At 38.4% G+C, this 25,985-nt stretch overlaps 1 protein-coding gene across 4 annotated transcripts in view; it reads left to right on the top strand.

Annotated features, from left to right (window-relative positions):
* The window catches only part of SPAG16 (sperm associated antigen 16), a 362,296-nt gene that overhangs the window by 21,372 nt on the left and 314,939 nt on the right, over positions 1-25,985 (top strand). For all 4 annotated transcript variants that reach the window (XM_063400108.1, XM_063400107.1, XM_063400106.1 and 1 more), the window contains exons 6-9: positions 4,870-4,977; positions 6,221-6,338; positions 7,670-7,739; positions 11,987-12,138. In XM_063400108.1, the coding sequence (XP_063256178.1) occupies positions 4,870-4,977; positions 6,221-6,338; positions 7,670-7,739; positions 11,987-12,138 (448 nt within the window). The remainder of the gene's footprint in view (positions 1-4,869; positions 4,978-6,220; positions 6,339-7,669; positions 7,740-11,986; positions 12,139-25,985) is intronic.

Here is a 25,985-nt window from a genome sequence, read left to right as displayed (position 1 = left end):
TTCAAAACATGCAGCTGTAAAGTGAATTCCATCTCTTTGATTTTCCTCAGGATTGCTCAAGTTGCCTGTTTTCATTTAGGTTGTTCCTCTCTATGAAAAAAAACCCAAAACCATTCAGACATTAAATAATCATTGCTGCTAATAATGGTAATTAAATTACTTTCTGATTGTAATGATTTATTACATTTTAAATTAATGAATTAATTGGCCACAGTCAAGTAGTTTAATAAACAGCAGCAACAATCAAGTCAGATGCTGTGTAGTCTCAATATAATGATGCACTGTGAGACAGACCATGGAGAAAACATGTCCTTTTTTAATCTGCAGCTTCTTTGGACAGTGGGTACTCAAAATTGTGTCTCATGTGACTGGGGAGAGTAAGAACCAGTCATGCAGAGTAAAAGAAGGAAGGACAAAATGTGACTCTCATGAAATTTATCCCTGACAGTAGTAACTTCAATGAGCTTTATTTTATTTTTTCCCCCACTTTTTTTCTCTCTTTTTCCCCCTCTTCACCCCTTCTATGTAGCAGAATGTGCTGTAACAAAATAATCTGAGAGGATTATGACTTGATAACGAGTTTTCCTGGATTTGTTGTGTTGCTACATGATCATTTAACAGTATAAAGCTCAAATTTCACCATGGTCTGAATGAGCTGGGGGTTTTTTCATAAGAATATCTTTTTACTCCATGGGGTGCCAGAAGAGTTTTTAAAGCAGCTGGTGAAAAGGCTGAAAGATGAAATGATAAAGTGAAACTGGGTGCAAGCAGGAGAGGGAAAGGAGTGCCCAAGTTTATTGGGTTGCTCCAGGCTGTCTGTTAGATAAAATCCCAACACTCAAGTTCAATCCACTGAAAGTGGGCCCTGCCTTTTCACATCCTGCTGTTTGTTGGGACCTAAAGCAGCAACACTCTGGTGCAAACAGATGGGTGACATCACTGGTTTGGTGCTGCAGAGAGGGCACCAAGGTTCAGGGTGATTTTTTGGGACACAGGTTCTGTGTGAGCACTTCTCGTTCACTGGTGTTTGTTACACACTGCAGGCACTCTGTGAAAACACTGCTGAAAGCAGAGCCTCCCTGTTGCCCTGGTTTTTCTGAGTTTTTTTTAAAGCCTTCTACTTGTTCATAAGATGGAGTCAGATCTTTCATTTCTGTGCAATATTAAGGGTCGGGTTTTCACTTTCTCACACTTTGGGACATAAACAGCCTTTCTTGTTTTTGTTCACTGTCCTTTGCTTACATATTTCCAGCCTGAAAATAATGTTGGTTGACAGCTGGTCTGGCCAGTGGGGTGAAGGGCTAGTAACCCCAGAAGCCAATCCATAACCAGACCCACAAATGCATAAAAATGGAAGAAATCAACAGGCTCTGGCTCTTTTTGGGGAGCAGCCCTTCACTGCAGAGCTCCTGCCTCCGTGTTGTTGTTTTGTGTGCCTTCCAACACCTCCCTGTGTCCACGTGCAGGGAGAGCTTCATTTCCCTTCTCTGTCAGCTGTTCCTGGAATGCAGTACAGGCAGGGCTAAACCTTGGTCTGTGCCAACAGCGCTCTGTCCCTGCTTCATTTTCAGCCTTTTCATTTCAAATAACGTCCAAAGATCTCACTGATACTAATGGTAAAAGCTCAGCACTTGTGACATTCATTTCATATACATTGTTTTGAATAATCTCTGAATTAAGCCAGTGCTGCTTCTGAAATAATTGAAATGGAGAATTTTTGCTGTACATACGTGGGCTACAGGGTTCTTTTATGCCTTCTGGATGAATCTTGTCATAATAGTTTATACTAAATCCATTTAGTGTAGTGACAGTTAACAGCATTTTTTCTTGTTCATACATTCAGTAACTTGAGTCACTGCCTTTGCTGTGGTAAAGTAAATATTCCAAAATTACCTGGAGGACAAGGTGAGTTTTCAGGTTTTCAGAGAGATTGGCTCAGAAAGCAGAATGTCTGCGAGCACAGGACAAATGCTGATCTGACTGGTTAGCAAGCAAGGATTTGTGACTAGGAGAGCCCTGTATTTTGCTCAGTGGATTACTCAGAAAGCATTGATTGAGAGCTACAGTGCTGTGAAATGTATTTGAGGAAAGCTTTTAATGACATTTGGTCTTTGTGAGCGTGGTACTCTTGACGGCCATCTTGCAGAAAAGAGATGTTATTTGGGACTTAGGCAGTCTGGGGACCCAGGATAAATGACTGGAAACCAATTAGCTCCTGCTTTAATGTTGTTTAGCAATTGGTGGAAGACATTTAGTGTCTAGAAGCTAACTGTAATTGTATTTTGGGTCTTTTAATACAGTATTTACATGATTGCATGGAAGCAGGAGGGCAAATTGAGTAGATTGCAGGCTGTTGGTTAGATTTCACTGTGGTGTTTCATTATTTAAAGAGAAAATTACAGTTAGCCTCATTTCCTCTGTATGGTGAGCATATATTTTTTATAGCTTGTGCAGTCTCTGAAGGCATCTTGATGTCTCTGCATACATTAAAAGAAATAAATATCAGCATAATCCTTTTACTCCAAAAATAAGTATAGTTATTACCTCAAGGTTTAGCTACACTACTAGTCTTTATTTAAATGATTTCTAAAAATGACCATCGTGTAGTGACAGAAAGCAAAACTAACTTTACATTGGTTTGCTGTGTGACACTAGTTAAAGGGTACCTTTACTATTTTTACCAAGTAAATAGAATTAAAAATAAAAATGTGCTCCTCTTCTTTTATCTTGAAGGCCACATTTGAGTCCCAGTTGATTGCTAAGGGGCGTTGTTATCTGCTGAATGTTTCCTTAATGGAAGCATGGACTTTCCTCCTAATATACAGGAAAAATTTGTAAATAACACCAAAAATTGTTAACTGTTAAACGAGCCTGAATTAAATGAATTAATTCTAATCCATCATCTTCAGTGGTGCCTGGTCACTTAATATTCTGGTAACATTTTTCTGAACTGAAAAATAGATTGCAATTTCACATCCATGTTAAACTCTGCCCATCTGATGATATGAAATTGTTTGAACATGGATATTTTTATATTTTCATATGGCCAGACCCTGTCTGTTGCCTATTTATTTAAACATGTGGAGTCAGACAGATGTGTCAGGGTAAGATTGTGCTGGTCACAGGGACTGTGAACTTTGATATTTAAAAGCTCTTTAAATGTTTAGGAATTTCTTATGTAGGTGGAATCAAAGTTGTGTCAGGCTTTTGCCTGAGGTATGTAGTTGAGTTCACAGCATCAGTTAGGAAGTGTAAAAATTTGCAGGCACCTTTTATTTTCTTTTTGGAAGGGTAATACACACCCAGCTTACAGCCAAAGTAATGGTCAAAATATAAAGTAATCCTGGAAGTCATATTTATTACTTTAATTAGTGACATTAGCAACAAAATTCTCTGTTCAGTTCCTGTTTCTGTACCAAAATCTAATTATTCTGCACACATTTCCCCCCTTACACCATGGAAAAAAAGAGCGCACTTTTTGTGTTGTGCACCATATTTAAATGCAGCTGTTTAATTATGTGGTGCATTGAGCATCTTTGTGGTTAAGTGCCATGTGAAGTAGATAGAATAAAAGCCTGAAAGTTTATGTTTTCTAAAGCTGTCTTTATTTCAATTCAAATTTTCGGGCTAGGACTTGCAGCATTTGGGGAATGTAGCCCCACCTAAATTCGGTGGGATCAGGGCATTTAACTGGCTCTGAAAATCCCTACTTGGGTTTGTTGCACCCTGTCCTTTCTGCTGTTTTAACAGAAGTACTTGCTGGAGAGAAGTTTAAACAGAGACACCTGCAGACTTTGACATGTATTTTCCCTAAAAGAAATGGATATTGATTTTGCTATGGCTGTAGCAACATCTTTTGTGCTGAGAACAAGCCATCTGCTGAGCTACAGCAATTATAAATTGTTTGTATTAGTAAATTATTTATATTTTTGATTATTAAATATAATGCACTGGCAGGTATGGACCTTCTTCCTGGACCTCTGATTTTGGCATTCTCGGTTTTCATTTTGGTTTTACCTAATTCTTCAGCTCCTGTTGCAGAGGAAATGAGCTTCATTTCTGCAAGAAGCAAATAATCTAATTTCAGTGCAAGTTAATTTCAAGCTTCCTTTGCAATTAAACAATTCATCTACTAATCTTTCCTGCCAAACCTGTATCAATAAAGGCAAGGAGAAAAAGTACTGAATATATGCAGAGTATTTTCTTTTTAAGTTTATGGAGCAGAACATCTCAGGGTGTCCCATGGCTGTGTGTGGAATGTGCTCAGAGAATAACAGGTTATCAGTGTGTTTACAATTAATTTTGAAGTCCTTTTTGGACTTTGAAGTCCTTTTTGGAAGTAATTTTTGGAGTCCTTTTGCTGCCTGCTCTCACATTCAGGGAACACCTGGGGACAGGTTACAAACAGGACTGAAGACAACCTAAAATGTTTTTGGGCCAACTTTTTCCAGAAGGTTCTCCAAGTTAATTTGCAAGGCAACAGTACAGATGTGATGTAAATATATATTTTAAATCAGTATTTTTGGTATATTATCAATATTACCAATATACTTTAACAAAGAATTTTAAATGAGGATTGAGTTTTGAGCCTCCATGAGACTCCTTGTGCTTAACATAAAGTTGACCTCAGCTCTGGGATTTATAATGCCAGAATCCTTATGGGTTCTGTCTGAGGGAAATGGAAGAGCACCCATGGCTTTGAACCTCAAAGTACATTTTCTCCAGGTTGTACCACCAAGAGCTCCCAGCTTAGATACAGTGGACATGTGCAGATCTGAAAATTAATTCCATCTGTATTCAGCATACCTTGATACAATTCACAGGAGGGGACTGACACTGCTGCCTTCCATTTTCTGTTTTTGCACACAGTAAAGCAGAAGAGGATCTCCTAAAAATGCAGAAAGAACGAGACTTCCATCGAATGCATCACAAGCGAGTGGTCCAGGAGAAGGAGAGGCTGATTTCTGACATGAAAAGGTACAGAATAATTTCAGTTGCTAACCTAGCAATTAAAGAATTAAATATAATGTTTTTAATTGTTGTCTGATAATGAGATAACACCGTGGAATCTGAAGTGAGTGTAGCTGCATTTAGTTATGTCCTGGTAAACAGCAGCCCCATGTGACCATTGTGCCACACAGATCAGAGAATTGCCAGTTATTTATTTTTGGTGGAATTTCTGTGATGCAATATGCATTAATGAGGACAACAAAAGTGAGGTTTTTTTTTTAACCCAGATCTTTTGCAATAAATAGTTGGTGATTTCTGTTCAGAACCTTTGCCCGTTTTAAGGGTAACTGGTGTCACACCAAGTTGAGAATCTTTGCATTCCTGATTCTCAGAGCTGGCATTGTCTGTCATCTCGAACTTGCCGTAAGAAACTTGCTCTGTTGCTTTGGTTGCAAATAAGCCCAAACCAGTCCATTGCTACTGAGTTATGGTGATTTAATTTCTAAAGAGGAACTGAGTTTAGAATCTCTTCTTGGCATGTGTTTATGCCAGCCCTTGTTTTAAAATAACACTGGGCAGAGGCTTACATGTGCAGCTCCAGCTAATCCCCTGAGTTTTGTTGGTTTTGTTATCAATCAGTGAACGGAATAGCAGCTCTGTGTTCTACATCTCCACCCCTGGAATTAAGGGAGCACTCTGCACTGATTTGTCCTCTGTGACTCAGCATTTTGCAGGATGCTCCTGGAGCTGTTGGTGTCTCGTGTTTCTCATGAGAGTTTACACGTCTGAATCTTAGTTTGTCTGAAGAATTCAAGTGCTTCAGTATTCACAGCGTAATGTGTGGTGGAGAGGGAAATTAGGATGGTATTATGACTGTTCTGTCCAGATGAGGATCTTTTTGGTAGCCAGAGAACAGCTGCAGTCCTCTTTCTTCCAGTGAAATACAATCCATCTGTAAGAAAACAAATTAGCCCTAATTAATGTGCAATATGTGTATGAAGGATTAACAATAGGACAAAATTAGGTGGATTGTTTCAAGATGTGACTGAACAAGCTGTGAATCCTCTTATTCATTCTTCTGACCTTTTTTTTCTTTCCTTTGTTGTGGTAGTGCAGTTGGTTGGTTACATCTAAACAGCCTTGCTGTCTCCTCTGTGTTGACCTTTTGGTGATTTTCCTCATTTGTTTGGGGAGGGGAAAAGTTATGCAGATATAAATCTCTGATTTAACTCCATCTGTGAGGAATCATTTTCCCTCCTCTTGCTCACAGGCTGAAGGCACATTATGCATCCTATGAACCAGTGCTGAAGCAGCTGTCAGAAAAATACCAGAATTCACTGACACAGAAAATGTTAACCAGTTTGGAGAGAGACAAAGCAATGGGGCAGGTAAAAACGTGGTGAACACCGCTTGTACAGCTGTAAGGAAGCTACTTTGGTAAATACACTGGACATTTCTGGTAAAGCAACTCACTTCTGCAGTGTTCTGAAGCAGAATATTTTGTGAGTTTCATGATTTGGTGCAATATTAGCAGTGGAAACATGTGAAACATGGTGCCACAGAGTAATAAATTCAGTGTACAGTTGCTCAGTGCTGCTATACATGAGTCAGCAGGTGTGATATTCACAGATTCCCATGCTTCCATCTATGCCTTTGGAATAACTTATAACTTCCTTTATTACAGTCAATTATTTTATTTTGTCCTAAGTATACCCAGGAGTGACCTGCTAGTTTAGGGAAAAAATACATGAAGAGATCAGAGACAGTTTTTCTGTCTTGAGTGGAATATTTGAACATTATTTTTACTTCTCCATTCTTACCTGATGTATACAAGATATTCTGCCCCTTTGACAGGAAGCAGTATGAGCACAGGTAGGAGGGATGACAGACAGAAAATTGCCTTGCATGTGTTTAAGGAAAAAAGCAGGAGAAAAAAAGAAAAAATCCTACCCAAATGCATTTCAGCAGTGGCATCAATTATATGTGGGTAAAATGAAAGGAATTTACTGTGCTTACACCCTCTTCTGATAGCCTTCATCTCTCATTTCCTCCTTTCCTCTGCCTCCAGTTTTTCTCTGGTCACCTCAGGGCTTACTTATAAAACAATGAGGATTATGTGTTTGAAATGTCAGTAAGGAAAAGAAAATGCCCTCTAGAAAAAGGAAGTTTATGCCCATCTGGAGTTCTGCTGAATCAGGAGTACAAACCATGGAACAGTTCCAATGCTGTGAAATTTCAGGGGCATAAATATATATATATATATGTAGGACCTCTGCAGTTCTGAGCTGTATTCATTGCAGAGCAATGACTTTTCTTAATGCATGACACCACATTTTGTGACGTTTTGTTGTGACAAAGCTGTAAGTCATATAGTGCCATTAAATCTGAGATCAGTGCAGTGACAGCAGCTGCTCAAAGTTGCTGCTGTAGTCAAATCCCTGGTTTTCTGTATGTCTGCATTGTTTTAATAGAGTTGTAAAAGTGTTCTGAGAGATTCTGGGTGGCTTGTGTTTTATTGCATTGTTGCTCTGGGTCTCTGAAAATTAAACTCCTTGAATTAGGAGTTATGTTCATAACTTAGAGACAATAATCAAGAGTCAAAAATTCTAGATGGAATTAATGAAGTACACCAGCATGAATGCTGTGTGTTGTGAACAGACACTTCAAAGGTAACGTTTTCATATTGCTTCCTCTTGTTCTTTCCTCTTTTTAAAATCAGGTTACAGGTTTGCAGGCTGCCTTACAAAGTTTAGAGTCCGGATCTACTAAGGAGATCCCTGGGACAAAAGGTAAAATATTCCAAATATTCCCATCACCAGGCTCCGACTGGTTATGGTTTTTGTTTTTTTTTTTTTTTTTTTTGGTTGATGTGATGCATCTCAAAATTTGGTGTAACAGTAAATCAAAAATACCTGCACTGCATTTTATCAGCTGACCTGGAGTCTGAGCAGCAGTTTTATCATCTGGAATTTTATTCTGAAGTGTATTCACTAGGGAGAGTGAGACTGCTGAAGGCAATGTGGAATATATGAGTGGAAGGGCTTTGTCCTAGAAATCTATTTTGTCACTGTATCTGCTGATATTCCCTTTTTTCTGTGTGTGTGCATGTGTTCTTCCTCAGCTCACCCTTCAGAAAGCACACACTGTGGTCTGGAAAGATTTGAAAATACTGGTATTATGAAATCCAGACTCATTTTTACAGAAGATTGCTGAGATGATCTAATACCTGCTGGAACAGTATCTGTGTGGTACCACAGCACTTCCCTGTGTAATTTTGACATTATTTTTTCTAACTCCATCAGGAAAACCCTAGCACCTCTTCTTTCCTAAGTAAATGAAGCTCATGCTATCACTCTGCTCTGAGAGTGCCAATCCCACTCATAATTTTGAACCTAGTTTTCAATTGCAGCTACATTTGATAGTAAGGTAAGTTTTAAAGAAACTAGGTGTCTGAAACTCTCCTGGAAACAAGTGGGATGATGCAAAAGGGAAGTGGTGAGCTCCATCCTCTGGAAACAGAATATTCCCATGTGAAGGGGATGTTGCACCTGCCTGAGTCCTGAGCAGGACTCCCATCATAGGCAACTTCACTTGAAATTAGAGAACCCCACAAATATTACACAACTTCCAGGTAGAGAATTTGTTCCAATTAAGACGACTTCAATACTTGGTTTTTTGTGGGGTTTTTTGGTGGTTTGTTTGTTTTGTGGGTCTGTTGGTTTTTTTCCCTGTGTGTTAAAGCCTAAACTTCCTTTGGCACTGGTAATATACCCCAGGTAAAAAGCCATTGAGTTACCCCAGCCTTTGACATTAGGAATTACTGCCATTGTGTAAAGTTCCTCTAGAAAACACAAGGCTGAGAAAAAGAACAGTAGCCACATAAATTTATTTTGGTCTTTTTTGTGTTTGTAGTTGAGTGAAGAGGCTGGGAAGCATTGCCTTCTTTTCCTATCAAGACAGACTCTAGATTGAGGATATACAGTGTGGGATCTTCCCCTGCTCATGTTTTACAGTGTGGATGCCCCATCTGCCTGCTTTTCATATTAGAAATTATTATATTAGAAATTATATTCATATAATATTCATACTTTCATTTGTTGTTTGATTTTAAAAACCACTCTCTGGCTGTTCAGCCTTGTTTATTCTCCACAAATCTTGAGAGCCCTTTGTAATACCAAGAATTGACAAGTAAGGGAGCCATTTGATAAATAATTATATTAAAAAACCCTTGTCAGTCTCCAACACAAATTAAGCTCATCAGCCACTCACATGCTTCTACAGGTCTTAATTTGCTTCATACCTTGGGTATCATAAATTAATCAGTATTTCAATTCATTTTCTTTCAGTGCTTTGTCCTCTGACACTACATAATTTTTATTGCCCTCTGTAGGTCATCCTCATGTCTCAGTGGGTAATATTGTCTCTTTTTAAAATACTTCCTGCTGCCTCTTGAAAGGTGATCGTAGTCTGTTCCCTCGTGATCTCTTATTTGTGAGAAAGTATAACCCTGAGAAACATGGATTTCTCATGGATACTGGAGAAATGTTTGCCTAATTTTTCTCAAAATTCAGATTGCTGTTGGAGTTGGAAATCTGGGCTGTAAGGAGACTTCCAGCTGCACTTTTCAGTCTTCTGGGCTGACTTCTGCCCATGTGTTTCTGCCCATGGCAGAGGGGTGGATGAGCTTTAAGGCACCTTGCAGCCCAAACCACTCAGTGATTGTGGGTTTGGTTTTAGTTTGGGGCAGCTTTTTTTTTAATCTGAGTCATATAGTGCACAATAAAGAACAAAGGGGAACTAATTAATATTCACAGTGAGTTTGCATCGTAAATTTGTATCTGGCAGCTAGGTAGAAAAAAATTAACAGTACTTAATGTTAATTTTAGGGCAACTGTTCTGGACTTTATTAGTCAGGCATTTGATGTAGGAGCTTTCATCCTGCTGCATTTCAAGCAATTGAAGATAGCATCCACAATACAGAGCGTGTAATTTATTTACTGGCAGTTTTTTGCTGTCTCACTGTCAGGCTGCTGTTCAGCTTTGTAAGGAGAAGAAGGTCTAATAATTTTTAAGACACTTAAAGAAACCTAATTCTTGCCTTGCTCGTTTCAAATTGATATGAAGGACATGTAGTAGTTGGAGAGGAACTAGTTAGTAATTTTTGTTGGACTTTGTCATCCTGTGGGCTGGTTCTCTCTCTCTGATGCCCACTCAGAAATCAGCTCTGAAAAAAAAATGTACTTTGAGTTTAGATTTCTTTTTAAAAAGTAGTGGATTTTTTTAAAAGGGTATTTGCATTAAAAACTGGTTGTGTTTTAAATCTGGTCCTTCCTGATACGGTATCATACATATCATATATCATACATAGAGGAATCTAATTATCAAAGCAAGAGAGCTGATATTTTATTTAGGACATTGGTGTAAATTAACAGTGCTGGCACCCTTCCTTACAGATTAAAACACAGTGTTAAGGGATGCTCTGAAAAAAGACCCTGCAGGAATTCAGCAGTGTTGATTGTGGCTTGCTTATAAACCCAAGTGAACACTGCTAAAGCAGCTGGTTCTAAACATGTTATAAAACTGCTCCTTGCTCAGTACTCTTCTTGTGTTTTCTAACAACAACAGCTGCTTATTTATTACCCAATTATATTCAAAAGTTAAACTCAATGAGTTTCTTTGCTCATAGTTGAATTAACTCATTGCCAAGACTGTTAGCTGTGCTTTTCCTTTCCTTGATCTGATGCGATTGCAGTTAGGAGGTCATGCAAAAAGAAATTTAAAATGAGCCCGCTTGTGCCCAATGCAATCAGAATAGAAAATCTTTTAACCTAAGCTGTTGACACCTAAGTGCAGCAGTTCTTTGGAACTCATTCTTTCTGTTTTGTTCATAGTTAGTGACTTTTAAAGCTCTGGAACTGTCATAACACTGTTATTCAGGATATCTGTGACAGTAGCTTCAACTTTTAAAACAGCTAGAATACATAAATACTAAAGTTTTTTTTCTTAATCCAGGCATAGTTCTTTCCACCAGTTCCAATTGTACTCAGGTTGGGTATAAAGGAAGATTTTGTGTTGCTTGATTTGCTTTTTTGCCTCAAGAGTGGAGGGAGTGTTTGGTTGGTTTGGTTTTTTTCCCCCTGCTTTAAGTCATCAGGTTTGCATTTTGGTGTAAAGGTCTTAATAAAACCATTTTACAAGAGCAGTCATTTAGAGATGCATAATGTGAAGTACGTTTGTTTCAGGCTGGGTTTTAGCTGTATAATGTGTTTTTTCAATCAAAGATTCTTCTTTAAAGAACTGGAGGGATGTAAGTGCCCAAATCCTGCTGGAAATCAGTGTTACATTCTTTTTCATGTAGACTCATGTACACCCAACAGAGCACTGCAGCAAGATGCAGGGGTCCCAAAGGGCTGTGTTTGGATTTGTGTGAGCTGCCAAAGGCTGTCAGAGAGGACGGGTCCTGCCAGGACCTTTCTGCCAGGTCATGGCAGATGCCTTGTGCTTTAGTCCACATGTGCTGTGCTCTTCATCCCATCCCTTTCAACCTTAGTTGATTTAAAGCTGTGGTAGTTGCTCAGGATTTCTTTGCTGAGTTACCTGTTCACCAGTAATTCCTTGTTTGAAAGGTGAGTTGGCAGAAAGTGCAAGGGAAAAAAGGGAATTATGAGCTGAAAATCAGAATATTGCATTGGTGGTGGGTACTGGGTAGGATGCAGTGAGCTGATGTTTCCTGTGGCTCTGAGGGTTGTGAAAGAATGAATCCGTTTCCCTGAGAGTCTCTCTGTACTGCAAGATAATTGCATTTTTGGGGCTAGGTCTAGGGTACCCTTTAGATAAGATAAAATTATTTGTGGAACAGAGATAAATGTAACCCTGGAATAACTTATACAGATGGCACAGTAACCTGAATATCTTCTTATTTAAAGTGCTGTTTCTTTGGGAATTCACATGTCTGACTGATCTTGAGTAAGGAGATAGCTTCCAGAAGAGCAAATAAAAGCATCCTGATGGTGTTTTTGTTGCTTTTATTTTATAGTAGGCCATGATTGTACAAGGAAGAAGGAGTTTGAAGGTCCTACCCAGCAAGCTCTTCGGGAAGCCAGGCAGCAGAAATTCCGCGTTGTTGCGAGCGGTGCCCGTGCTGCAGGCGAAGATGCAGAGAGGAAGATGGGCAGGAGGGAGCTGAAGGTACTGTGCTCTTTCCAGCTGGGCAGGATCAATCCTCTTTACACTAAGCTGTGCTGAAAGACACCTGTCTAATGTGGTTAAAAGAAGTCCTGCTTAGCTGAGGTAAATAGGACAGGTAGGCAGCAAGTTTTTTATTTTTAAGACAAGTTTCTATTGCAATTAAATTTTCAGGGAATTACAAGAACTCTGATTAATTGAAGGTAGCAGTCTGCTTTTTGAGAACCCAGTGTAATCACCTAGGAGAGGAGGAGCACTGGCTGTAATTGCTTCTTGCTCTGTTGTATTTCTTTTGTAACTTGAGAAACCCTGATGTGTTCCATAATGCTTGCAAGCCTTTGCAGCATTTCAGAATGTTCCAGCTGCGACTGAAAGGGACAACACCTGGGAGACTAAGGGCAAAAACCTGGTAATTAATAGTAATAAATAATCTAATAGTCAGAGCTTCTAAACCTGAGTATACTGAAAGTGGGTGACTGCTTCAGTTTGGAGGTTGTGCAAAATCAAAATTAATTCCTGATTACTTTTTTTATTATTATTATGCAAAAGAATGTTGACTTTATTGTGATTATTTATTGAGGTTGCATTTACTACATAACAATGCTTTTTATTTTTCCAAATTGGGGTAAACATTGTAATATCTAAAATTTCAGAAGCTCCCAAAACTGTTACACTGCTCTATTTTTGTTCGAGAACTACAGTTGGAGTTGAAACTTTTTTGAGAAGGAAAAAAAGCTTTAGTTGATGGTGATGTAGTCAGAAGCAACTTCAAGTCTTTCCTTTCTCTGTCTCCACCAGAATGTCCATGGCAATTGATTTTTGTAGGTTTCTGTCTGCCTTTGCAAGAGCATTTCATCTCTTTCACTTTGGCAGTGCACCTCTCCACAGACAAACACACCATTTTAGCTCTGTTTTCATTCTTTTTTTTTGCTCCTGAGCCCTCAAAAAAATAAAATCTATGTCTCTATCTGTCTGTATTTCTTCTGCTGCTTACTGAAACAATTCTCACCTTGTATAGCAAATATTTCTCCACACTGTCCTCACACCTATTAGTACCTGAGGCACTGCCAGTCAGTCCAGCTCCACTTCCCCTGTTTTTCATGCAGTGGTGAAAAATTTCCATGCTAGAATCTTAGAGGTACCTCCTCTCTTCATTCTGACCTGTGAACAGATCAAATTTCATAATCCAAGAAGCAATCATTTTTGTGTTTCTGTTTCTCCTGAAGTCATCAGGATTTTTATGGATAACTTGAGCAGAGGTGTGCTTCACCCCCAAAATATAAACTCTGCACAGGTAGCGTGCCTGTCTGGCTCTTGTTCTTTGAAATTCATGAGCACACTTAGTTGACTGCTTCTGGCAGGCATCTGTGTTTCTGCAGATCTTATGTTTCCCAAAGGAGTCCCACCAGAGGCCCTGATGTCTTTATTTAATCAATGGTTTAGAAAACTAGGTTAAGAAATAGAAATAAGGCATCAGAAAATACGGGCATGTTTGAATGTACTAGAATTTTCCATGGCTAAGCAATAATCTAAAACTTTAGGTGTGAGATTAGCATCTCTTCCAAACGGAACAATAGTTCTCTTTCACTTCTCATTTCCTGGATCTATTATTTCTAAATATTTCCTTTCCCCTAATAAATGATTCCAGCTTGCATAGTGCATGTGAATTACTGCTGAGGATGTTAGAAATAAATGGCAGAGGGAATGATGAATGTGTAGAGTGCAAAAAAGGTGAGTTAAAATTATGTTTAAAACAGAAGAGACAGAACTCTGTCCTGCAGTGCACATTTAATGAACCACAGTTCTAATCCGATTTATTGAATTAAAATAAAGTGTTCTTACTCGAGTGTTTAGGTGTCTTAAGTATTTGTTCCCATCAAAAGGATGAGGTGTAAAGGAGAGCCTTCCCTTCCTTGGGTGAATTTCTGTGATGCTTGAAATCAAGTTTGTGTGGTGTCTCTTCTCCTCTGACCTATATTAAAAGATCTTTTAGGTTCTGCTGTGTGTTATGTAACTTAGATTCTTTCTTACAGTGATTCAACGTGAACAAACATGAGCATCTACTGAAAAGTGTTCCATAAGTCATTTAAATGCTTTATTGGGAATTGATTTATACTTATTGAGATTATGATTCATTTAAATTCTCTTTATACCACAAAGGAAGTAGGCATCAGAGCATGAATTTGGTCAGTTCCATGGCGTTCAGTTAGGAACACATAGAAGAAATAAATGCAATTGAAATCCTGTATTTGCATATGCATTTACAACAAATGGAGAAAAAGAGAACAGAAGATGTGGAAAATCTAGGTTAAATTCACTGTCTAGTGTTATCAAGCCTGTTTCAGTAAATGTAAGTGAACTTGTAAAGTTACAGAAGTTTAGAGTGCGCACACTATCCAATTTATAAGTTCAGGCACTTGGATTATCTCCCATTCAGTAAAAAGCCACTACATTGTCATGAGATTGCATCCTTGAGACAAAATTACAAATGTTGATATTAACTGTACTGTTACATAGGAACTATGTGATGTGAACTATGGTGATGGAAATGATTTAACATCTCTTCTGTGTCTGGTAGCTAAACAGTGATCTAACAAATGCCTCTGCTTTTAAGTAGATGCAAATATGAGTCATAGCTGAGCTAGAACATTTACTTCAAGGACAGACATACATTGTGTTATTGCAATATCCTGGAAAAGCTGACATGTCATTTAAAACACAGAGTCCCTTTGATGTGAAGTTTATCGCTGAAAGAGTGAGTGAAAAAGGAGCTGGATTTGTTTTTCAAAGAGAATGCATTATCCTGATTTTACAGTCTTTGTTATGAGTCTGAATTAAATTGTAGTAACAGACAATTAGTCTAAACTATTTACATATCTGGCCCTTAATAAGCCAGTATCAATAGCATAAGTGGTCTTAGATTAAGAGTGTGCATAGAGTACTACTTTAAACATTTAAATTAATTAAAATGCACTCACAGGTCATTAAAATTGTAGAGAACCTTTGATAATGTTAATTTCATTATGTTCTCGAAAACTTTCCTATTTTTATTCTCTCAGGTTCCTTTCAGAGTACATTCTGTGTTTGATTGCTTTTATAAGTTCTTAGCAGGACAATTGCAGATCTTTTATGTTCACTAAATTACATTTCTACATATATTACAACCCAGTTTAATTTTCTGACATTTTACTTGGTGTAAAAACTTTAAAAAAAGGTGTGTTGGACATTTCTGGAGTGGAGGAATTATCTGTTTCTGTGGAACAGATTTTGTAATTACGGCCATTGTGTATATTAAAAATGGAGAAGTAAAATCCAGTGATCATACAGAAATGGCTATTGTAATTAATAAGATTTTGGGTTGAAATGTCACATGGGTACATGTATTTCACTGAAGCTTCTCTTCAGTTCTGTGAAAAAAAGAGTACAAAATTTACAAGAACTGCTGTTTCTGTGCTCTCAAGTAGAGAGGAGATGAAACCAAGTGATTACAAAATCACATAATTGAGTTTGAATATAGATCAGCACAGGTGTACTGGGGACAGAACTGGAAAGATGGTCCCAAAGTAGTTAGGAAGGGTCCTAAATAAAACAGACTCTCACTTTGTGTTTGTAATAATGTGGCTGAGAAAGTCTGATTTGACATTCAGAAGAGAGTAGGTGACTGACAGATAACACGGGGAGTGCTTATTTCTTCAGCCCTTCCCTGGGATAATAAAACTGCAGACATGGAGCTAAGAAAATTAATGTGAGTTACCCAGATGTAAGACTGCAGCCTAGAGAAAGGAAAAGAAAAAATGTCTGTGTTTCAAATCAGATAAAAAGTAAAAGCTAAGAAATCATGGACTAGACAGTATAACTTATATTCCTAAGGAAGTTGGCAATGTATAACTGAAATTTTACTTAATATCTGCAAGAAACCAGGGAAAGGATAAACTGGGAAAATGGGTTGGCAAGGAAAAATTGTTTAAATCCAGTGTATAATGAATCCATGGAAGGGTAAGAGGCACCATGGAAAACATACAAGAGCACTTAGATTTTAAAAAGGCTTTGGATACTGTCTCACAGATTAATTCCTGTGAACAACTGTGGAAATTTGGCCTGACATATTTTCTTTTTTTTAAATAATGGAAAATAAATTAGGAACATGCAGATATACTGAAGAGGCTTTTTTGCAGGGATGTATTGTCCTTAATGATCTGGAAAATGGAACAGAAAATAAGCTGACAGAATTTGCAGACCAAGTGGCCTGGATTTGGTGGGGCTGGAACAGCAAGTGCAGCTGAGGATAGGAGTGGAATTCCAAACCTGACCTGTTGGAGAACTGATCTAAAGAAATAACAGACAATGTGAGAAGAGGTACAAAACTCTGCCTGTAAAAAATGATCCAGTGTACAAATCGAGATCAAGAAGATTAGAAAAGTGTTGGTCATTGGCTTTTAATTAGAGTAGGCTCTAGGGTATGTTGTGTAAAACAGGCTTAACATGAGTTGAATGGCACATAATAGTGTGGAATAGCTGAACGCTGTGCTGCAGTGTAATCCAGGAATATTGCCTGCAGCATGTGGAGTGTTACTCTAGCTAATTTCCCGTGGCATGTGGCTTTGGCTGCAGTTTTGTGTGCAGGCTGGTCACAGCCCTTCAGCAGACAAGTGGAGCTGGCTTGGTTTGGAAAGACTGCTAAGGAAGGCAGGAGCCTCCCCTGAAGATGTAAACTCCTTCCATCCGAATTATTATAATTTTGAAATTAAGGGGCTCTCAGGAAAAGATATGGGAATAGGAATAACAGTTCCTTACTAGAAAAATCAAAATAAAAAATTGGTAGTACAAAAAAATCCCCACTGACCGTGCCAGAATACAACCTGACACCCTCTTGGTCAGAGTGTTGATAGCAGTCTAATTAAATGGTGGCTGCAGTCCTCCTGCAGTGACAGATGTGGTTCTGTTGAACACATCCTTTCCATCCTGTGGAAGGGATGATCCTGTGGAAGCAATGATCCTGTAGAAGGGATGATCCTGTGGAAGGGTGCAGTTTTCCTCTGAAGGTCCAGGGGTGGTGAGATGGGTCCAGTCTTCCTCTGGGAATCCCGTGGAACTAGGGAACACCACTGCCCTGGTGTTCTCAATTTTAGATTATATCCAGGTGGGAATGCTGGGCTCCTCCCCTGGGTGGAGCATGTCCCATGGATGATGGAATTGTATCAGCCCTGCAGTGAGCCTGGATGCCCCATGGACAGCAGAGATCCCCTGGAGTTCTGAGGAATTGAAGGGTAAAGAACCCTGCCCCAGCTGGTTTTTACAGATAGCAATAGAATACACACTCCTGATTACACCTTGCATTGCAACCCAACACTGGAGCATCTACACCAGAGCAGTGAGAATCATTAGAAATCTATGAAACTATCAAAGAAAGGGTGAAAAGTGAAATTGGCTAGTCTACAGAAAAAACCCTAAGGGTAGACAGCATGCTTCCTTAAAACAGAAAAGAATTCTGTTAAATAAACAGAAATAAAACCAAAAGCAAATCCCAAATTACAAAACAACTTGTTAGGACAAGTAGTAATAAAGTAGACATTCATTAAGAGTATTCAGAGTACAGTGGGTGTTAAGCAGCAAAGAAAATGTATATCCTTAGAATATGATGCCTCTTCTACTTACAGAATTAATGTTCTGTGACTTAAATGTTAAGAGTATGATCCAAGATTAACTGGGTGTAATCTAAAATGTGTCCTTTGGCTGGTGTTGATGGATTTTAATTTAAAAGAATTACGTGGTTTTTAGGCAATTTTGTATTTTTTTTTTAATACTTGTGCTATGGACTTGAAAATGGTAAAAAGAAAGTTGCTGTTTAGAGGAAATTCATGCTTTTTAAAAAAATTGTCTATTGTATTCTATAGTGTAATAGATAATGTGATGATGGCTTTAGTTTTAGCATTTGCTCAAATGTGTTTAAAGATGTTGGGCCTACTTGGAGAAAATGAGAAAATGCTTCAGAATGTTCACTACAAATAAAGCTGTAGAGGAAATATTCATACAGTTACAAGACCAAATTATAAAGACAACTTATTATAGAATTCTCCATCCACCTTTGCAGCTTTGTTAAATGGAGACATCCAGTGCCTTGCATTTTTAGCAGTAGAATTGATTCTTCAAGCCATTGGTACTTGATAAAACTTGATAAAACTACCTCACAGAGCATCCAAAGGGTTTTCTGCGTGCTGAGGAACAAGGCTTATTTTGAGTCACTGCGTGCTGCCAAGAATAATAAAGTAACAGGCCCTCAAGATGGAGAACCAACACAGAGAGCTGTTGGGAAGTAAGATGCATTTTGATCCCAATCCTAATTGTACATAAGCTTTGCATATTCATGTATTTCTTTCTGTATTTGAATGTCAATAATGACAGATTTTAGAATAACAGGCTGTCTTCAGTGATACTGTGATTCTCACTCTTGTTTTAGTCACCTGCAAAAACTGCTGGGAAGAAAATGACTGGGTTTTGTTTGCAAATGGTTTGATTTTCTAAAAGAAGGGTGTACCAAAAGTGTATTTAATGAAATAACAAACCTTAGAGTTCTCTTTGCAGAGAACATGTAACAGATATAAAAAAATGTCATAAAGCCTTTAAAATGTTTGGTTTTCTTTGCTTTACAAACAGCGGTTGCTGTCTTCAGACAAATGGAGAGAATTAGGAATTGTGTTGTGCATGAGGGTTTCCTTTATCCCTCAGAGTTCTGCAGTGCTTTCCCTCGCTCAGGTTGGGCTGTAGGACGGGATTTGACTTTGCCTGAGTGGAGAGAGAACTTTGCAGAGGCACCAGAGGCTCCCCAGCAGCAGCCCCAGCAGAGGTGGGACGCTGCTTGCACAGCTGCTGCTCCTGTCAGCAGCGCTGGCCTTGGAGACCGTCACCGAGCAATTTCATTAACTCGGCACCAACGCTTTGTTTTCCCTCTAATTAAAGTGTCAAGACCTTAACATTTCTCTTGGAAAGCATTTGGGAGTCCTGGGGGGAAGAGCAGGAGAATGGTTTGGTTGTTCACTAACAGACGTTTGAAGCTTGCAGCCCCCGAAGGGAATTCTGCCAGTACAACATCTCTGACTGTGCAATTCCAATGCTCCTTGGAATATTAAACTTCTGCCAGGATCTCCATTTCTTTCAAGGAAGGAGAGGCACTAACCAGCAGCAGAATCCTCAAATACACAAGACATGAATAGTGTTGGGTACCTCAGTTACAAAGTTACTGGTGCAAATTTAATTTCACATGAAAAATATCCATGGGTTTTAAGGAGGGCTTTTTCTTGTGTGAGAGGAAAAAAATATCAATTCCACAAAAGTTTATTTCCAGCTATAATTCCTCTATTTTTTTTCCCCAAGGTCTGTTTCATAGTGAAAAGTTTATGATGCAGGAGTTGGGAAGAGTTATGTAAAAATTTGGAAACTCTTTATACAAAGTTTTAATTTTCAATACAACAAATGAGTGATCTGCTTGGTGTTTCTGGGTATTGATAAAACACACAAAAGTGTTAGTTGTAATTGATACACAACTGAAAGTCAAAATGTTCAGAATGGTAATTGTATTTGAACTGGGTAAAGAATCAGCACTCTTTTTAAAGGAGTATTCTTCCAGAAATATTTGCAGTCTACATTTCAGCAGTTAACCTTAGCTTGGTGTTCAGGGATGTGGCTAAAAAGGCAATATATGAGCTACTGCTTGATATCCTTGCACAAAAAAAGTAGATTAAATGAAGCCACACACTTCATACTAATGAGTTTTTTTGTTTTGTTTTTTTTCCATTTTAATGTAGTTCAGCTAAAGTTATTCATGGATAAAACTAGATCCCTTTCAAATTGGTGAAATGTGATTGAAATATGAAATAAGTGCTCAGACCCCCAAAATCTGTAGGGAAAGACTCAGGTGCTGCCTGTGGTATTTATATTTTAAATTAACTATTCTGTAGTAAGTTATGGATTTTGGTGTTTCGATCTTTTTTTCCAATATTTAAACAAAGCCTTTGCATATATCAACATCACTTTAAGGAAAATGAAATTCAACATTAGCATTTCGTTTTCATGGTAACAAATCCCTAACATACCCTAAGAGCTCTGGCACTGCTCACAGTGTTCAGGGTTGTTTGTCTTGTATATTCAAACAGCACTTCTGGGAGAGGAAAGGAAAATCTTAATTGTTTCTGTTTGAATACAATGAAACAAAATGAAATAAAATACTAAGTCTTTACTCCAAACAGTTTATGAATTAATAATCAGAGCATTTCCTCCAGAAAATGTGACAGTGTTTCACTGGAGTGTCTCATACTGTGAGGATAATGTTAATGGGTCACAGGCCTCTTTGCAATTGGATTTCCAGTCCAAATCTAGGCCTGACAAGTTTGATCATGATAAAAACTAATTGTTGTGTAATCATGGATTAGTTGATCTTACCTGCTCTTACATGCAGGGAGGCTGAGGTTGGGCACATTTCTGCTGGAGCTCAGCTGGAATGAAATCTGTACAGGTGGGCTTTTACACCAGAGGAGCAGAAATAATTCATGTGCCCTTCAGACAGCAAAGGCAACTCAGATTTGTTGCCACTGCACACAACCACTTTGTAAAGCACGGCTGCTGAACAATTTTGTGGACGCATTAGGAATCTTCTCATATTGCAAATCTGTTTTTTCAGAGGTGCAGTTTAATGTCTCACTGTGGAGTTTGGTCACAACCTCTGAGCTTGGTTTTGGGGCTGAAAAGCAGAAAGAATCAAGTGGTTTCACAGCTCCTTCAGAAGAATTCCTTTTTTTCCTGTTTCCTTTCTGAAGTCCTCTCTCCTCCCTAGCAGCTCCCTTTCTCTTTCCTGTCTCTGTTCTCGTTCTAAATTCTCTAAATCCTTTCAGCTGAGGTGCTGAATTGCAAAGTTTGAACACACAAGTTTAGAAGCCTAGTGACAGAATTCTGTTCCTCAGAACAAAGGCCACAGCGTGCTGAGTATCTGCACACCAGACACTCAGTGGACACTTCCAGTTTGCATTTGTTTGTTTTACCCCATAGTTCTGTATTTATTGTTTCCAAGTCTTTACCTTGTGTATACATAGTTCAGATAATGTGCTATACGCTGTAAATTAACCAAAGGAGACAATCAGACATTTATAGCTTACTAGAAATCTCAAGCTGTTTCTGTTTTTGCAGGAATGCTTCACTCACTGTAGAAAGCAAACCTCCCCCATGTTTCTGTAGCACCTGCAAAGAAATCGTTCTCTTGAAGCAGTACAGCAAAAAATGAGATTTGCTGTGATGTAAATCTCTCAAGAGTTCATTCCCCTCCCCCCCCCAAAAAAAGGATAGAGCTAAACAAGAAAAAAATCACTATGCAAAATCACAGTTCATAGTGTTTTAAAAATATTTAGTCATTAAAAAATGCATTACCAATGGTACTTGTTAATGTGGAAATAACTTCCACACTTCTGGTGTGTAATAATTATAATTCTTTTAAAATTCTGCTTAGATTACTAAACTCTCGTTGATAATTTAGGAACAATTCATATAGTTGTGACATGTCTCAATCTGGAAAGGATGTTAGCAATAGCAGAGGAATTCACAATTCTTCACACATGGTGTAGAAATTGTTCTGTGTTACAAGATGTACATGCCCTGGCTTGAACCCAGCAGACAAATAATCAAAGAGCAGCACACAGTCGTAATAATGTAATACTTAAGAATACAAAAATTGTGTGTTTTTACATAGATCACAGGGTTGGTTAATGTGAAGATCCTGTTCTTGATTTTCAAAATTGCAAATAAGAAAAATAGGAATGAAGATAGAGATGAAATAGGAGATAGCTTTACTTCTAAAAATTATCCTTTAAGAGAGGAATCCTCATTTTTAGTGTGTTTTACCTGTGTTTTTGGATGTACAGCCAGTTGTGGAGCGATTGGTTTTGTCCAAACAATAGTAATTGGAAAGAGATGTTCCTGTGAGTTCCAGGTTAGAAATCTTAGGCAGATATTTATTCTGCTGCTCCTGTTCTCTCCTCTGATCCTGCCCCTCCAAACTCACAGTTCATGACCAATCCCTGCCTGCCACCCAAGCTGTGAAGAGCAGTGTGTGCAGGCTTGCTTTGACCTCAAAAATCCACCCAGGCTAAAATAATTTCAGAAATGATGAAGAGAAGCTGACAGGGCTTTGTTGGCACAATTGTTTATTTATAGAGTTTTGTTCCATTTTAATGGAAGACAGCCTATTATGTACTAATTAAGTGTTTTATTACTCAGTGTATAAAAAGAGTGAGGGGGGAAGGCTGACAATATTTGGAGCACATTTGAAGATAATTGGAGAGGTTGTATTGTTGAATTTGATAACTCCTGTATTGCTTTTAAAAACAACCACACAAGCTAATATACTCACATCTATTGTGAGCCTTGGTGCTAGAGGAACTGATTTTTGGGCTGGGAGTCATAGCAAGGAGCCCTTTACAGTCTGTGTGTTTTATTTCCATTGTTGTCAGGACACACACAGAGTGAGCTTCCAGCCACCATCTGTTTGGGTTTTTAAATCATTTATGAACAATAGAAAGCTTTGAAATTAGAGATTTGGAGGTGTCGGTGTTGTTCGTGACATTACAAATCCTGAGTTTAAAGATATTTTTTACTAATTGAATTAATTCATTGTGAATTTCCTATCAGAAGTAAGTTACTGTAACAAAGGTAATGAGAGGAAACAAGCAAAGGGTGACTTTTTGGCCCCTCTTTGCAGCCAAATGTGTTTGAGCATCACTTTAGTATGTCATTGGCTTGTTCCAGTCATGGCACAGCTGAGATTTGATTTTATTAATGCTCTCTTTTTGGTGAGTCTGTATCAGTTCTAGTTTGGCTGTTATTGTTAGCTACACAAGTGTGTGCCTGGGAGAGGTTGATGTCCTGGTAGTCTGCATTGTCTTCTTGTAGCTGCACACCCAATCACTCAATGCCATTTACCAAGGGGTTTTACCCTCTCAGGTGTTTTTTCTTCTCAAAAGAGTGTCCATACATTTAGCAATTATTAATAAAATAGTAAAAGAGTAAAAGCTCTGCAGGGATGTCCAGATTCCCTGCCATGGAAGTTAGCAGGAATAGCTCATGGAATCATTGAGTGGATTGAGTTGGAGGCTATATTAGATGCCTAAATGCTTTGGAGAAGTTAAGGCTGATATGCTAAGACTGGGTGGATAATACTGTCTAATAAATTTTCTAAATGTAAATACCCAGCTTCTGTTTGGAGGCAGCTATCATTATATAGTGTTGCACTGTAAATTAATTTTTTCTGGTAATTAGCATCATCATAATCAATTAAACAGACGCAATGTTGCCAATGACAAGGTTCCAATTTCCTGTCACTATTTTCTTTTCTCCCTTCTTCTTCCATTCTTTGCAGAAAGGAATCCATTTTCCTGGTGATATTTGTTTTCTCCTGGAATGATGAGGTGGGCAGGATGGCTGTGGGTTCAAATCCAATCTCTTCAGTGCCAGGGAGGCTGGGTCTGCATTAGCATGTGTGAGGCACAGGATCTGCTGGCTCTTAGATCAATATATTCCAGGAAATCTTTTCCCATTCCCTCCATTTCTTGAGGGAATTTCAATTTTGTGGTGATTCTTACAGAATCCTCCCAGCCTTTCTACACCTGAGACAGAATGCTGCTGGAATTGTAGAGGAATTCAGTAAGTTCAGAAAGCGCAGGCTTATTGAACAATGGTCAGCATTTGTCTGCCTCAATAGAGGACTTTGATATTGTGAATTTCTCCCGCAGTTATCCTCTGAACATTGTGTTGAAGGGTTTTCTCCAGCCCTGCTCAGGTAATGCAGTGTTTGGAGGGCTTGGGTTTGAGAAAGCTGGAATTCTATAAAGACTTCCTGCTCTGTGAATCACTGCATTTTACCTTTCTGCTGAAGTGTGCATGCAAGCTACAGGTACATATATATATATATATATATATATATATATATATATATATATATATATAAAGTAGGTGTCAGTGCAAAAAAAAGTTAGTTATATATCTAGACCTTCCATACAGTGGTTTTTTCTGTAGAAATTTGAATTGCTGCTCTCAGCTGTCACTTTGAAGTTTGCTTTTTGTGGTTGTTTCTTCCCCCCAGCCCTCTGAGGAAATATCCAGGTACATCTGTGCTGTTTCGTCTCCATGTCCTTTGTGCAGTGTTATGAAATGTTGAAGTCCTCTAATTAAAAAGAAAAAACCCTGAAATTTTCAAGTGATTTTGATTTTCTGTAATTTTAGCAATGCATCTTCTGCTTTGTTCTTTACGTTTTCTTTAGATTCCGAGTTAGAAAAGGAAATTTTTGGAGAGACTATACCCATCAGTTTGACAGAAGCCTCCAAAAATGTGACTAAGCAATATTGAGGTTACAGGCACTCACAAATAGTGTGTTTGTACTAGCAGTAATACCTTGGGTAACAAAATCCAACAGCTTAATTTAAGCATAGAAATACAGAGTTGGGCCCCGCTTCCCAAACATGATTAATTGACCTCTATTAATTATGCTCTTGCAACATTTTTTTAAATTATTTCTGACTCAAAAGAGGCATCAAACCCCTTGAATTTCACTGTAGGATCCCCTCAGTGCAGTAACACGCCTGACTTTCAGTACAAGACTTGGCACCAGGGAAAGAACTAGAAATTTTTAGTCTTCATAGTCTTTCTGAATAAAGTTTGTTAGTAATTGAATGTAGAACAGGTGTTTCTGTAAGAGGCTTCTTAATTTTAAAATGTGTTTTCTTGTAAATGTTTTTGTTTTGAATAGATAAAATAGTTTTAAAAAACTACTGGTCAGAACAGAATCCTGAGAGAATGGTCAGAGATGCCATAATCCCATTTTTGAAATTGATTGCTAGTATATATTAAGGGTAAGTTTTCTTCCACCCCAGGATGAGGATGTGTGCCTTTAATTGTGGGAATGATAGGAATTGAGAGGAGTGATGGCTGATGTGTTTGTGAGCATTACTTTATGTGGTTGAGCTGCAGCCCTGAATGGGCCCTCTATTTTCTTCCATAGCACAACAACAAAAAAAGAGGATCTTTAATATCTAAGAAATTGCCACTGTGATTCCAGGCAAATTCTCCATCTGGTCTGGAGGCAGGGTATTACTGAATTTTTCATGAGTTAGGAGCTGAAAGTTGGAGACTTTATTAAGATTTCCTTCAGGGCAAGGACAGAGGCAGTCCAGTGGTGCAGTTTATGGCTTAAACATTACAGGCCTTGTGTCTGATGTGCAGTAATAGCTGTGATCACATTAGAAAGTTGTTTAAAAACAACTTTAAATGCTTTTAGTAACTGCAGTTCCTTCGAGTAGAAAATGTGATGGTGGTTTCCCAGTTTTCCTCTTGCCAAATATCGCCTCCAATACCTGCTGGGGGGAGGCAGAAGCACAAGAACAACAAATGAGGTGTTGATGTGACAACTGAGGGCAGAAATGAGATAAAAGAAGGAACTGGCAGGTTAGCAAACACTTTGAAATGCAGGCTAGTGGGAGTGGGACTTAAAATGGGAAAGGTGGCAGTGCAGGTTATCTCTTTGCATAACTGCAATAATTGTGTTCCACAGGATTTTCCACCTAGGAGTGCATGGAAGCTGGAAAGGAAATAAAAGTTCAGTAAGAACATGGCAGATGTCTGCGAGCTGCAAGTCAAGAGGGAATGAGGCAATAATACAGATTCTAGATCATAAATAAAGGCAGAGAAGATGATGATTTAGAGTTTTAGAGGACAGAAAGTAGAGGGGGAAAAATGGAAGTTAATTTGTGTGTGGAAAGGGGTAGCGGAATTTGTGTGTCATGAAATCAACCAAGGATGATAGGATTTCTGATAC

Source organism: Prinia subflava, chromosome 6, assembly GCF_021018805.1.
Source record: "Prinia subflava isolate CZ2003 ecotype Zambia chromosome 6, Cam_Psub_1.2, whole genome shotgun sequence".
NCBI lineage: Eukaryota > Metazoa > Chordata > Aves > Passeriformes > Cisticolidae > Prinia > Prinia subflava.
Note: the sequence above shows the minus strand (reverse complement) of the source record. Positions and strands in the feature narration are given on the sequence as shown.